Source organism: Protopterus annectens, chromosome 3.part1, assembly GCF_019279795.1.
Source record: "Protopterus annectens isolate FY-2018-M chromosome 3.part1, PAN1.0, whole genome shotgun sequence".
Taxonomy (NCBI): Eukaryota; Metazoa; Chordata; order Ceratodontiformes; family Protopteridae; genus Protopterus; species Protopterus annectens.
This window is the reverse complement of record NC_056732.1, coordinates 1,280,302,030-1,280,317,127: the sequence shown is the minus strand read 5'-3', so window position 1 is coordinate 1,280,317,127 and position 15,098 is coordinate 1,280,302,030. Positions and strand designations below refer to the sequence as shown.

Here is a 15,098-nt window from a genome sequence, read left to right as displayed (position 1 = left end):
ATACTCAGTATAAGGATGTAAACATATTCTACAACATCAATAGAATGGTTTGGAGGGGCAGGTATATCTTGCAGAGGACACCAGTGCTATGGACAGACTTCCCATCCACATAAAACAAAGTTCATCCCTGTCCATATTCAAGCACAACTTGGATCTATGGATGGAAATAAAAAAATTACCCCAGGACTGCACTCTGGACTAATGGACACAGGCAGCTCCTACATGCTTTGTCCCATGCATGGGTCCCCTCAAATTATCTGTGGTATGATCGCAGTTATTCTCACTACGGGTAATATATAATGATCAACAATGATATGGGTAAGGCCCGTCTCTAACCAAATGAGAGGTTAATTTCAGCACAAAAAGGGAAATTGGCTAGGCTTAAAATAGCCTGCAAGCTCAGCTAGCCTGTACTTACCTATGAACCTATGGTACACTAAATTCATACGGAGACAGGTACACATATACATATGCACAATCACATATATACGTATGCACAAACACATATACATATGCACAATCACATATATACGTATGCACAAACACATACACATACGCACAATCACATATATACTTATGCACAAACACATATACATATGCACAATCACATATATATATATACGTATGCACAAACACATATACATATGCACAATCAAATATATACGTATGCACAAACACATATACATATGCACAATCACATATATACATATGCACAAACACATATACATATGCACAATCACATGTATACGTATACACAAACACATATACATATGCACAATCACATATACATATGCACAATCACATATATACGTATGCACAAACACATATACATATGCACAATCACATATATATACGTATGCACAAACACATACACATATGCACAATCACATATATACGTATGCACAAACACATACACATATTTTATGCCTCTGCATGCTGCCTGTAAATAATAATAACAAGAAAATAAATGTAACATATGCAGTTTAAAATAAAAATAAACTCTGCTAAATAAACAAATACATTTTATAAATTATTTATTTCTGAAGGTATATGTTGTTCCTTGTTTAGAACCAAAGTACAATACTGTATTGTTGTAGTTCAGTGCTCAATTGTGTAAAAAAAAACAAGAATAATATTTATCTTTCTAGTTCCCTGCAGTCTGACAAACAGCACATCACAATAATACCTACAGTGAGATACTGCAACGAAAAGCAGGCAAACTGCAATGCAATCAGGACCCTAAGTCCAGCAAAACAAATCCTTTATTGTGATGCTTTTGCATACAACCTCTACATCAACTTGTTTTTAAAAATCACTGCTGGACCTATGAAAACTGATGTCACGTCATAGGCTGAATATGACGGTAGATGTTTATGCCTCAGAACTTTTAAACTACAGACCTGCAATGCTGAATGCAGTGTATGATATATATATATATATATATATATATATATATATATATATATATATATATATGTAAAAACTGCAATACAGCAAGATAGTCGTCCAAGACCCATATATATATATATATATATATGTGAGTGTGTGTGCGTGTGTTTATGCATGTGTGTGTAGACAGACAGATAGCTAATCAAATATATGCAGAGATACACAAATATATATATATATATATACATATATATATATATATATATATATATATATATACACACACACACACACACACACACACATAGGTAAATAGATATAAATATAGTGATAGATAGAAACATATATATATACTAAATATACATGCAACACACACCAGAGATTCAGCTTTGTATATGTTTCAACTATTTCCCTATTACACTTTAACAACTGCTATGTATCCTTTACTTGTGGTACAAATGATACATGTTAGAAGGAAACTTTCATTTTGCCACTGTCAAACTCAGCAAAAGTATGCCCAGATCCCTTTTAGCTGGTTTCTATAAGGACTCACACTATCAACACAAAGAAAATCTAAACAAGCAAAAATCAACCCTTTAAAAAATTCCATGTCAGAAAAAACTCCCTGTCCCAAACACATATAGTCTTAATACAAAATAAATACCAAAAAAAATACTAAAACCAAATATAAATTACCACTCTGTCTTATGTTGTTCAAATGTGCATTAGTCAAAGCTATCAGATGAAGGACATAGCTTTTTAGATCCCTTTCAAAGTCTCGTCTTTCAAAATATATATCCTTCAAAAAGGGTTTGAATATTTTGATTTTACAGCTTTTTCTTATGAAACACGTAGTCTCACCAAAGACACAGGCTCAGTAAAAACAATAATGCTCTAATACAAGCAATGTGGGTTTGAGTTATAAACAAGACTGAAAAAAACACAAAACAGCCACTCAATGAAGCACTAAACCAGCAGCAGAAACATTTCCCCAAAATGAATGAGAATAAATCCAGTAGAAAAAAATGAAAATTTAATGTAGTGCCACACCAATGAAAAGCAGTCAATGAATAAAAACAATCCAGATAAGCGCTTGCATCTGTCCACATGCAGACTTTATCAAATCTGACATTTGCTCTAATGTCATTCTAATATGTGTGTGTGTGTGTGTGTGTGTGTGTGTGTGTGTGTGTGTGTGTGTGTGTGTGTGTGCGCGCGTGCGTCTGGCTGTTTGTGAGATACAAATATAGCATACCAATAAATATGACATATCTAGCTATCTATTTGCATATATATATATATATATATATATATATATATATATATATATATATAGATATTATAGCATGGAATTCTGACTGAATTCCTAAACTCAAATTAAAATAACAGTTATCTTTAGTGTATGTTTATAACTGTAGCATGCAGCCATACAAAAAAGTATGTGTATACCAGAAATTACATTAGCATTCATTGTCCCTGGACATGAGAAAGTCAAAATATCCTTCCCAAAATATACCATTCTATACAAATAAAATACATCATTCTATTCAAATAAAAAATAACATATATATATATATATATATATATATATTATATATATAGATATAGATATATAGGTATAGATATATAGATATAGATATGTAGCAGGTATTACAGTACTATAAAGTATCATCAGCAGAACATATATATGTTAGAGGCAGAGAGAAATATCAAAGAAAAACTGTTTTCAAGGTTGGAAGCCTGGCCAACTGCCATGCAAGACCTGTTATTTTGACGTGATGAACAGAAGTTAAAAGAGTATTAATCTCACCCGACACTGTGGTGTCAAGTTAAGCTATGCTGAGTGGAACTGTGTACCACCTGCAAAACTGTATTTAAAGTAGATATTGTTATTCTGTTTTGCTTCCTTCCAGTGTTTTAACAAATCACAACACAAGTATTACAACTCACTGAGTCAGGACTTCTGATATACATATAACTGTTAGTTATCCTTTTTCAATATTCAGTAAAGACATTCTAAAGTGTAATAGTGTTTCTTTCCTACAATAAGAGTGAACTACATTCTTCCACATCTGCAAAATTGTATTGTTCTTTCTGGGACATTTCTCACTCATTCAGAGCATCAGTCATAAATTCTAATTAGATTTGTTAAAAGTCAAGTCTTGTTCAAACAGTAACATTTTGGGTATGTGTATCACATAGTTTTGACCAGAAGAGTCACAGTTTGTAAATACAGTAATACAGTACAGATTTGGGCACGTAATGTTACTGCATACCTGCTTAAAAACATATCATAGGTTCATAGTTTAGTACTAAGCTAACTGCCCTTGCAAGCCATTTTAAGCCTAGCCAATTATCCCTTGTGAGACTCATACCCTGCACCTTGTGTTTGTAAGGCAAACACCTTAACCATTAGGCCACCCTCCCAACCCCCCTTTTTTCATTTTATTGGTGTGTGTGTGTGTGTGTGTGTGTGTGTGTGTGTGTGTGTGTGTGTGTGTGTGTGGGCTTGCACTCACATGGGCATAGATAGATAGACAGATAGATAGATAGATAAATATACACATATGTATATATGTATATATACATATATATATATATATATATATATATATATATATATATACACATACATAGATATAGATATATATGTGTGTGTGTGTGTGTGTGTGTGTGTGTGTGTGTGTGTGTGTGAGAGAGTGTGTGTGTGTGTGTGTGTGTGTGTGTGTGTGTGTGTAATTTGATGCTTCTCTTGTTTTACTTTTGTCTACATTTTATTACTGAAAAACAGTGCTGGACTGACAGAATTGCAACCAGAAATTCTCTTTATACAGATGACAAATATAAAATGGATTGTTTAAGAAAAAAAATAATTACACTGCCCATGTCGATTTGTGTCAGCCCTGGCACAAAGAGACTGCCACACCTTGTCATAAGTAAATTGCTTTGGAAAAAATAATATGATGGCCATTTACCCCTTGGATTATTATGGGAAACTGCTAGTGAGTACATAAAACAGTCCCCGTTAAACTGGTCAGTGACCCAGTTGTGCAGTGATTAGTGTTGCTGTTTCACAACTTTAAGGTCTGTGGTTTGATCCTGATTTCCATTTACTGCTTTTATGGAGCCTGCATTTATCCTCATGTGGGTGTTCTTTTAGAATTTCATTCCCCACCCCACCTCCCAAAGACATGCTGGTTGAATGGCAGATGAAACTGTTCATGCATAAAGCCTTTCCCTTTGTGGCCTGAGTCATAGTGTAAATGAGTTTGCAATGGTTGGTCCATTTAGCCATCTTACATGTTTAAATAAATAGAGCGATTTCTACAGACAAGCATTTTGACAGGGTAAAATGAACTAGCAGTTGCACAAATCATTTCATGTGGCTTGCATAAAGATCAGTGATAGAGCTGGTTTTGAGCACTGCTTCTGTTTGCTAGATTTGATTTATTAATTTGCCAATCCAGTTCGCAAGGACAGATTTTTCCCCCTTCAAACTAGGCACCCCCATTAGAAATGTGTAGCACTATTCTTTTTCCCTTTCTCTGCCTCATTCTCTCTCTCTCGCACACACACACACACACACACACACACACACACACACACACACACTTACACACACAAGCACACACTTACACATATATACACACATTAATAAATCAGTACACAATCTGAAAAAGAAAAACTAATAGAACTGATGGCAAAAGAAACGGAGAGAGCTATGCAGCACTTCAGCTGAAAGGACTCAGTTGCCTGTTAAGAAAATAATGCCCCATTAGAATAAAATTTACAATGTCCTTGTAATCTAAATACTTTTCAAAGCTACCCAGATATTTTAGAGGAGAGCAAACAACTGTACTATCTGGAAAACTACAAAATCATTCCCAGACGGCTGTAATCAAACATACATTTCTAGCCAGGCTTTTTATAATTGGCTTTGTATCACACCACATGATGATAAATTTAGAAAACACATAAAAATAGTAAAGCAGCACTAAGACTAAAAGTAAAATTGATAAAAGTAAGTCTGCTAAGACTTTCCACTGCTGCGTTTTGATTCACACTGGCCACTTGCAGAAAGCATATAAAGAGACAAAATCATTCATGTCAGTGTTAAATCTTTTTGGGCTGTTGTTGTAAATATCCACCCATACATTCCTTTTTCAAAAACTGTTAAAAGTTATAAGGATAACAGCATCTCTTCTGTCTTCAGTGAACGTTATTAAATGTCACATATCAAATTTAAGAAGTAAATATATTTCAGATAAATAGTCATAAATACATTACTCATGCACTAAGAGCTAATAAGACATTGAGTGTGCTACAAAGTTTATAACAAAAATAAAAACAAGCATTCTGTTAATACGGCTAGCTATGAAATGAACCGTGCTTTTTGAAAAGGGTACTAGGTAGGGAAATAAGTCATATGGTAAACTGCTTAGGAATTCTAGATCACTGATAATTAGAAAGCTACTAGTTAACTAATACAACCCTTAAAATGAAAACACTTGGGGTGGCAACTGAAAAGAAACAATCTATACTTCCTTCTCTGCAGAAATGTATTTTATCTCAATTAACAGTTAAATATAATATCTTTAAAGGTTGGTGAATTCAAATGTGTCACCATTTTAATAAAACCAGCACTAGGGGACAAAAAGTCAGGTTAGCAAGGTAACTGGACAACAAAACATTTCAGGATACTTTTCAGACTTCTATCCAAATGTGCTTCCCTCTCTAATTTTAGCTTGCAGTATGAAAAAAGTTCTGTAATGTCAGAGTCACGATTCTTAATCAATATTTTCAAATGAATGAGTGTAATTCAAAAGGTAATGCAAAAATCTAACCTATTCAGTACATATTATTAGTTATCTTAGTAGCATAACATTTTATTTTGTTAACAGATAATATCAATATCAGTAAAGAACAAAGGAGTTTCCCAGGTGTCCTGGTGAAATTTCTCCCATTTGGTAAAAATACCATAGTGAATGTCCCCTGTAAAACAATTATAGACTCACAGAATCTATCCTGTTAAGAAAAAAATAAGTGAATAAATATTTACAATAATTAACAAAGAAGGTTTAAAAAGCATTCAAGAAGAAGCTGGCCTCTCTAATCTAACATTTTCTATTACTAACATGAAGAAACAATAGGTGTGTAATGCTAGTAGGGGCAACATAAATTAAGAAAGACAGCAGCACAGCTCCCTACATATTTTCTTTATTTTAGTTAGTTAGTTTTACATTTTTTAACTGAGTGGGAGCGCTTGTCCAAAAACCCTTTTTAGGCCTGATCTGGTACATAAGGAAACTATTTTTGGCTTTCTTTTTAATACAGAAAGACCTGTTTTTGACATGTACACTGTTCACTAGCTGCCTTGTCCAGCTGGTGTGACAGAATGACATTCTGCAGTTAATTTTCTGGTTGTTTTTTTAATTTAGTTTCTATGTGTGTCAGCAATTTAAGCTCAGCAAAAAGCAACAATTAAATATATACTGCTGAAACCTTATAAGAAGGACAACAGAATGCCACATAGCTAACCCTACATTTTTGTCGGGACAGGGTGCATTTCTCTGTCTGCCACATAAAGGAAGCTGTCCAGAAATACAAATGGGCACATGGGGGGAGGGCAGGCTATTGGCTGCCAATTCAAAGCATGCACGTCACCACTTGTATGTGCCTCAATGCAAACCTGCCAACAAAAGAACAAAACATATGAGGGAGCACTTATACTAGTGACCACATTGTTGTTCCAATAAAATCTTTTACAGGAGCAACAATACAGTGCAGTGGAAGACAGGCACTATATAAACATATGCTTGGGAGGTTCAGCGCATGGAGACAAAAAAAGGTTGAAAAATTCTATGTGGGTAAATTTAAATGCAAATACACATAAGTAAATATGCAAACACACACTAAAACAGAAAAAAATCCTAATATTTTGGCTCAGAATATAAATGAAGTTCTGTAATGATGCATACAATGTTACTCAACCCTAGTCATTAACGCTTTTGACATTTTTGACAACAGAGACCCTCATAGTCACCCTTTATTGGTGTTCCAAGAACAGTAATATCAGTTTGTAAAATGTGATTTTCTTCTGTAACTCTTATTATGGACAATGGAGTTGATTTCTGGGCTTACAGCAATGCGACATTACTTAACTGTTTTTTTTTTCTTTTGGACAAGCTCTGAACAAATCAATAAATGTTCATATTATACTTTGCCCTTCTCCCCCACTTCCATACTCCCTGTAATCCTACAGAATATTTTACATAAGCTAAATATCAGTGTTGCCCCTTGCTATACTTTCTTAGCATCTCCTATTAACATAGATACATCCTGAGTGTGATAATCCATATGGTGTCAGCTTCACAGTACTTTGCCTTTAAAACTGACATTTAAAACAAATTTGCTTTGAATTAGTCATTAAAATCAACTTCCAACCTGCTGAAGCCCATTACTTTGGTCAAATGTGTATAAATGGTAACAATGTAGCTGGTATTCTATACTAGGCTGCCACATGCTAATATTTCACAAACATTCCAAGAGGGATGATTTGAATGACACTTTGTTTTACAGCAGAAAAATCTGTACCAAGGTCCTGGAGATCAGAGCACTAACAAAACTCCAAGTGATACAAGAATGTTATAGAGTCGGGTAAATATAGCTAAGAATATAGACAGAAAACAATGACGGCCATCTATACTAACATACTTTGTGTTACACCAGGATGTGAGTGGCAGAAAATGCATGTATGCACCACAGAGACTGTACAGCATTTCACTGATGTGGTATATTAAACTGAATCATATAAATTAAACTTGCCATAAAAATATGCAGCACTTCAGCAGGGAATTTCAAATTGCTCACATACATTTTTTATTAAAAACACAAAAGTTAGACTATATACTTCATGCCTACCATGGAATATTCTTCAGGTTACTGAGATGTCTAATTCATTGCAATACATTAGATGAGTTACATGAAAATTTTAACTAAATACCAAGCCTTGTATACAGATCGCGTTTTTTTTTTCTCTCTTGTTAACCAGATTAAATATATTTTGGTTCTGGATTTAGGTTATATTATTTTTGTCCACTTAGCAAGCACCTCAGAATTATGAAAAGTTAAAATCAGTGTTAATCTATTTAAGGGAATCATCACTTAAAAGTACACAACAGATGTCCACCTATAGTTTCACAAAATGATGAGCTAAGATGTGCACTCTTGTCCTCATATACTAAGGTAGTAAACACAGCCACACTTTAAACTGCTTTTAGGGCCAATTTAGCCCAAACTGTTGTGAGACTGTGTTTACAGAATGTGACTGCTCTGTAGTCTGTGAAAGTCTTGTACTGATTGTGCCAAAAATTTATCTTTAGCCACTATGCGTATTAAATAGTTGAGGAATGATTACTTTACATGTGGTATGGTACTTTGAAGTGGCTGGTCTATAAAGGGTGTGACTTCTAAGGCTAGAAGAGACTGGATCATACATTAGTGGATTGCTAACTTTTGTTATGTTTCAGTATATGGATGTTTTCATTAAAGAAGTAACTTTGAGAAGTTATATGTAGATGTTCAATAATATGTAAGCTGTCAGACTGCCCCCCAACACACACACATACACACACACACACACACACACACACACACACACACACACACAGTTCAACAGCTTTGCCCATGACTGTTCCACTTTACATTGTTTCGCATGTGTTCCCTGGATGACTCCTACTGCATACCTCTCTGGTGTCCTTTGAAGTAACGTGATTTGTGATAAGTGTTCTGTTCCCAAATTATACTGACATTCCCTGTTGTAGGCAATCCCATCCAGAAAATCTTTAAGTCCATCAGGGCTTGCCTGCATCCAAATACAGACTTCCCCAAAGATATTTTCATCTCAGAATGTTTTGAGGTCAACAAGAAAGATACAACTAAATACGACAAATTCTACCCTATTTGCATAGTATTTAGTATGTGTCAGTAACACAAAAATGTCCCTAGTGGACAGTTTGTGTGCCATCAAACAACCCTGCTGGCTGCCAGTTCCATGGTGTCCACATGATAAGGACACATGGTCCACAACACATTTTCTCTTTTCATTATTCTCCAGAAGTCCGAAAGCCTGTGCAATGATACAAACTTTGTGACATGCTGGCATCGCATCAAAGCTCAATATAAAACTCTATGTGCATCATTTCCTGTACATTCACAACTCTGAGCAGATTTTAGGTAGGTACAGATTGGCAGAGGGAAAGAAAGACAAAGATGCAGAAAACTGATAGTTACTGTAAACAGAATAAAATGTTTAGAAAGTAAGAAAGAGATATGAATAGAAAGACAGAGTGATGAGTGCAACAACCAATTATTTTGTCAATAAATCAATGTAGTATTACAACTGTATTCGGCTTATATAGTGTATTCTGATTATCTACTGCTGTATTGCCTTTCACTATCACATTCACTCTCCCATCCTAAAGTGTGCACTGCAAACAGTTTCTGTATGCAGCACGTTTCCACACTCAATAACAACAGTAGAAAGAATGCTGCCTCAGAAAGACAGTAGTAGAAAAATGATCACATTTACAATTAAATTTGTTAAAACTCACAAGCCTGCATCCATATACAAAAGAATAAAAATGTGGTTGGAAAGAGTGCAAGTGATTGCTGTCTCTACACACACACACACATATACACACACAGTCCCACTATTGATGGCGAACCCTGTGTGCAAACATGGGAAAAGGGGGTTATGGATGGATGGGCAGTGTGACACTTTCTTCCTTTATTTAGTTGTTGAATAATGTACTGCATGTGCAGAACAGGCAAGGACATTAATGACACCCATGTAGATAGAGATTTTTCAGAAAACAGATAAAATTGCTTGACTTGGTTCTGGTCTTCAGATTAATTTGTTTTGATCACTAACAAAAATAAACAAAAAAAATAACTTCACATGGCCTATTTCATGATTACCTGACATTTAATTCATTGAATTTCTTGTGTTGAACTTGTAAACTTCTACAGAAGACACCCCCCCCCCCCGGCATACTGCCACAGATAGTTAATACATGCATATGAGATACATGTGTGTATTTGCATATGTCTATAGCTCTCTAGATAAATGTGTGTATATATATGTGTGTGTGTGTGTGTAAGCACATGCATTTTTATATACATACAATTATACCCATACACACATGCACATCTATTCACATACACACCCACAGAGAGAGAAGTGTTGCTTCCTCATTCTGTAATTTAGCACAAAGTTTTAAGGCAAAGGGCTGCTGTCCAGCTTCCTGTTATAGTCCTAGGTTTATTTTCTCAGTCTCTACTTTAAAAAAAATGCTGCTGGAAGCCCCTGGAATGAAGCGTTTGTACTTACTGGCCTTTCTCCCTAAACTAATTAATGAAATATGTTCATCCTCGGCTTTGCTGTGACTCATTTTGTCTAAGTGCATTATACGTACTATCTGAGTTATAATGTTCCTGTAACACTAGAATCATTTTAAGTTTTGTAAAGCTGGCATTTATTTACATTTTATTTTATGTCACTGGTGAGCAGTAAGAGGAAAATTGCCTCTGTTTTGATTAATGCTGACACATAGACTGTCTTGGTTTGTTTGTTTGAATGATTTAAGTATTAAGGCATGAAGCATTCTCCCTCTTTATATACAGCCTGTCCACAAGCAGGCATAATTAACTAAAATTTTCCATGTGGTCAGAAGATGATGCTTACACAATGCTTATCGTATCTAGTTTATTATTTTGTTCAAGACTGTTGCGGTATTTTTTCAAGACAGTTGTAAGCCTGAAATTAGAAGACAGCTGAATCGAGTTACTATTTTTTATTTTTTTTTTAACTAACACCTGCTCCCTCTGCATGCAAGCACAGACAGGCATGCACTCTCCCAATGCCCAGAAGTTCACGGGCAGCATAAATGTTAGGAAACATTCTGCAGGTTAGAGCAGACTTGATTGATTATTTATGCATAACAGAATCTGGAAAAGTAAATTGTTTGTATATATTTGTCATTCTTGCATTGCATGAGAAGGAGGACCAAATAATAAAGTTATGTCTGAATGTGCAAATTCATTAAGTACTTCATTTACTGAAGCTCTTTTATTATATAACCATTTGTAGAAAAATGTCACAATGAGAAGAAGTATATTGTTTTAGTGCTATATACAGTTATATTTATACAAAATGCACAAACGTTTCCATATGGTCACCATTCCTGAGGGGACAAACAGAAAATCAAATTCAAGCAAAATTTATTTTGCAGATTGACTTATGCTATTCATCTAGTGTCTGACATTCCTGTAATTGCATTGGACCATGAGGGCCTTTTGGATGTTCAGCAACTTTATGTAGGAAAAAAAAGCATATTTTCCAAAAAAAATTATTCAATTAAGAGTTTATTTTTCCAGGGATAATAAATAAACATGGTGCATAGAGAAGTAGCAGCCAACTGATGCAGTCCATATATTATATATATTATAACATTATATTGCCTTTCACCTCAAAAATGTTTAGGTTCCAATATTATCAACAGCATAGCTATTTTAAATCTATATAAAACAACAGCATCATGTAGCCAACTGATCCAATTAAATAGTGCATTAGGCTTATTTTTCCGTTTAACTCTTCATCATGATTAAATTATCTTTGTACAGTACATTTGCATGCTAATACATACAAACTCCTATTAAGACATTTTGTTTGTTGAAATCACCAAGCAAAATATAGACTCAGAAAAAAAAACATAAAACTGTCGGAGTTCTGCGTATTTACAGATGGACACCTTAAAAATGTCTGGCTCAGGTTTCCCTTTTAAGAAAAAGAAAATAAAGAGAAATAATGAAAGTGTGATAAATTAAATAAAAGTTCACATATACTTTCAGAACACGTAGATTTTAAGTATGTGTCCTCAAACCTTTAAGAAACAGCAGAGTACACTCAAGTTCTACGAAAGTTAAGACTATATACATTATTTTGTTTTTAAAAAGTGCTGTAAATAATATCAAATTTGACAAGACGGGAAAGAAGATGAAAAAAAAAGAAAGAAGAAAGAAATTCCATGCTTTTCATCTGATCTAGTAGAAAAAAGAAGGATAGGGATAAGTGAAATACCATACATGTCCCGCATGCAGGATCGCTAAAAAAGTCTTAAGACTCACAGTAATTTAAGTTCAATATATATATTATTTTTCGTCCACAAGTATCCCGAATGGATGGATTTTATTTCTTCTTCTCTCTCTTCTAGATTCCATTGTCTGGATCAAGTAAGTGGTATTGCTTTAAGTGTTTCTGTTTCAGTAGTTACCTCTCCAGAGATTTTGTCCTGTCTCTTTAGCCTCACAGATTAAGATTTCACCGAGAACTTCCCAACGTTTTCGCCCTTTGTCTTTAAAAGTTAATTGAGAACTAGAGTCTGTAAAGTTCAAAGTACACTGAGTTCTCATTAGTCAACGGGTATAACGCTGTTTAATGTAGTTAAAATACTGAGATATGTCCGTTATTTTTCTCCCAAGGTCCTTGACAAAAGTGTGGTACAGGGGCTGACTGACTGGGACAACTGGGAACTTTCTTCTTACGTGAAGGATGCATGAGGTTTCTTGGTAAAAAGTCTTTAACTAAAACAAACAAAAACATATTTACATCAGGAATAAAGTCATTTACCCTATCGAACCTGGGATAAGTAAGTGGGACACCCGCACATGTTTTGACAGTCTAAATGAAGAAATCAGATGAAGAATTCTTGCCTGGGTTGGGCTGTGCCGGAGGCTCCCGACTGAAACTTCTACTGGCCAGTTTTTCGTACTTGTCCTTGTAGAGGTCCCGCTCCTTGGCTAGCCTCGACACCTCTTGTTTGAGCTGTTCCACTTGAGTCTGTAACTGGCACTTTTCGTTCTCCAGTATGTGTCTTTGCTGGACCCGTTTGTACCGGCAGGACTGAGCATAGCCCCGGTTCTTCAAGGTTCTCCTCTTCTGTTTGAGACGTATCACTTCTTCCTTACTGAAGCCCCGGAGCTGTCTGTTCAGCTCCCTCACAGACATGCTTACAAGCTGTTCATCAGAGAATCGGTCCTCCAATCTCATGTGGTGGTTGTGGTGGTGGTGGTGATGGTGGACTTGATGGTGGTGACCTGAGGCTGGCAGTTCTTCCCCAGTGAATTGCTGGCCCCTGTACGCATCAAAGTTCTGATGGTGATGATGATGGTGATGGTTGTTTCCAATCAGCGCCTCCACTGCATCTTCAGGAGTGAGGTTCAGGGCTTCTGGACTGATATGGTGTTGGTAGCTGGACATCCAGTACAGATCTTCTAGCTGCGGTTTGTTAGCATGTGGGTTGTTTTGGTTAGGGGTAGGTTGTGCCCCTGGGCTTGGGGCACAAAAGCTTGGGGAAGAAGGCACGGAAGAGCAAGGGGTGCTGATGGGAGTTGAAGACAGAGATCCAGGAGGAAGACGATGACAGAACCTATCAGCCTCTGGAGGCTCTTTCTTTACCTCAAATTTCATTAAATCGAAATCATTTACATACTCAATGGCCAAGGGGCTGTTGGGTAGCTCTGTGCCCATTGTAAGATCGGATGCCATCTCAGTCAGTCCATATACAAGTTCGTTCCACTTAAAATGCTGGAAACTTCTGCAACCTTCAGTTAAATGTGTTTCAGTGCTAGTTTCCTGCTAAGAAAACAGTATACCTAGGGACGGTAATCAGTTGTTCGGACACATATAAGTGTAGCTACTGTCAGCAAGTTGCTTGAAAATATGTCCCACAGAGTCTGTTGTCGAAAGCCCGAGAAACCTATGAATGTTCGTACTGTATTCAAACACTTAAAGCAAACGTCCCTGGTATAACACAACTTTTGGACTGCAACTTTGAAATCAGGAAGATGCAATGGAGTTTAATACTATCCTGAAGATTGCGCACAGCCTTGCAAGCTGCAACTCTTATGCATTAAATGGCAATGTTTTTTCCTTCATCTGTCAGCTCTTATTTCTCGCTAATGTCCCCTCTGCCAAAAAGAAAAAAAAGCAGGCGCAAAATCGTAGAGCCCCTGCTCACCAATTCGCCAGTCCTAGTCCTCTTGTTAGATTTCACAAAGCACACAAAAGCGCACACGCGTCCAAGTGCCTTGCGCCTGGGACAGGTCAGTTGGAGCGGGCAGGAGCGTGTGCACACTGTCGTCTTGCGTCAAATGGAGCCTCCTAGCTGGGAGAAGCAGAGCTTCTCCTTATCATCCATCACATTAAAAAGCGCTCAGCCTTCTGAATGGATGGAATCATCCTTCTTTTATTACTAATCGTTCCTCGCTCCGCCCTGCCAGCGATGCTGCCCACCCTTTGGGCCAATTGAGGGCCGGGAAGTGTGAATTTATTATGCGTGTTATCCTGACAGCAACTGGGAGTAGGTAGTGTAGTCTTGGCTTAAAGAGTTGGGGGAGGAGACCCCAGACCCCCTCTAGTGGTTATCCTAAAGTACGTAAGGAACCGATAAGCCATACCTGACAGCGCGGTTGCTATTACCCATTCAGCCAGATAATATGAACAACCGTTTAGGCAAACATTAAATCCCTTTCTATACTTAACTCTTTTTAAAACAACCCTAAAGCAATTTCGGGTCATCAGACCACTCGAGTATGTATGTATTATACTTATTCTGTCTGACAACAATATTTTCCCACCACGAGCTGCT

At 36.2% G+C, this 15,098-nt stretch overlaps 1 protein-coding gene across 1 annotated transcript; it reads right to left on the bottom strand.

Annotated features, from left to right (window-relative positions):
• Positions 1-11,798: 11,798 nt before the first annotated feature.
• Positions 11,799-14,657, bottom strand: MAFA (MAF bZIP transcription factor A). Its single transcript, XM_044067336.1, has one exon. It carries the CDS (start codon positions 13,994-13,996, stop codon positions 13,130-13,132), a length of 867 nt encoding a protein of 288 aa, XP_043923271.1. The 5' UTR covers positions 13,997-14,657; the 3' UTR covers positions 11,799-13,129.
• Between the last annotated feature and the right edge of the window lie 441 nt (positions 14,658-15,098).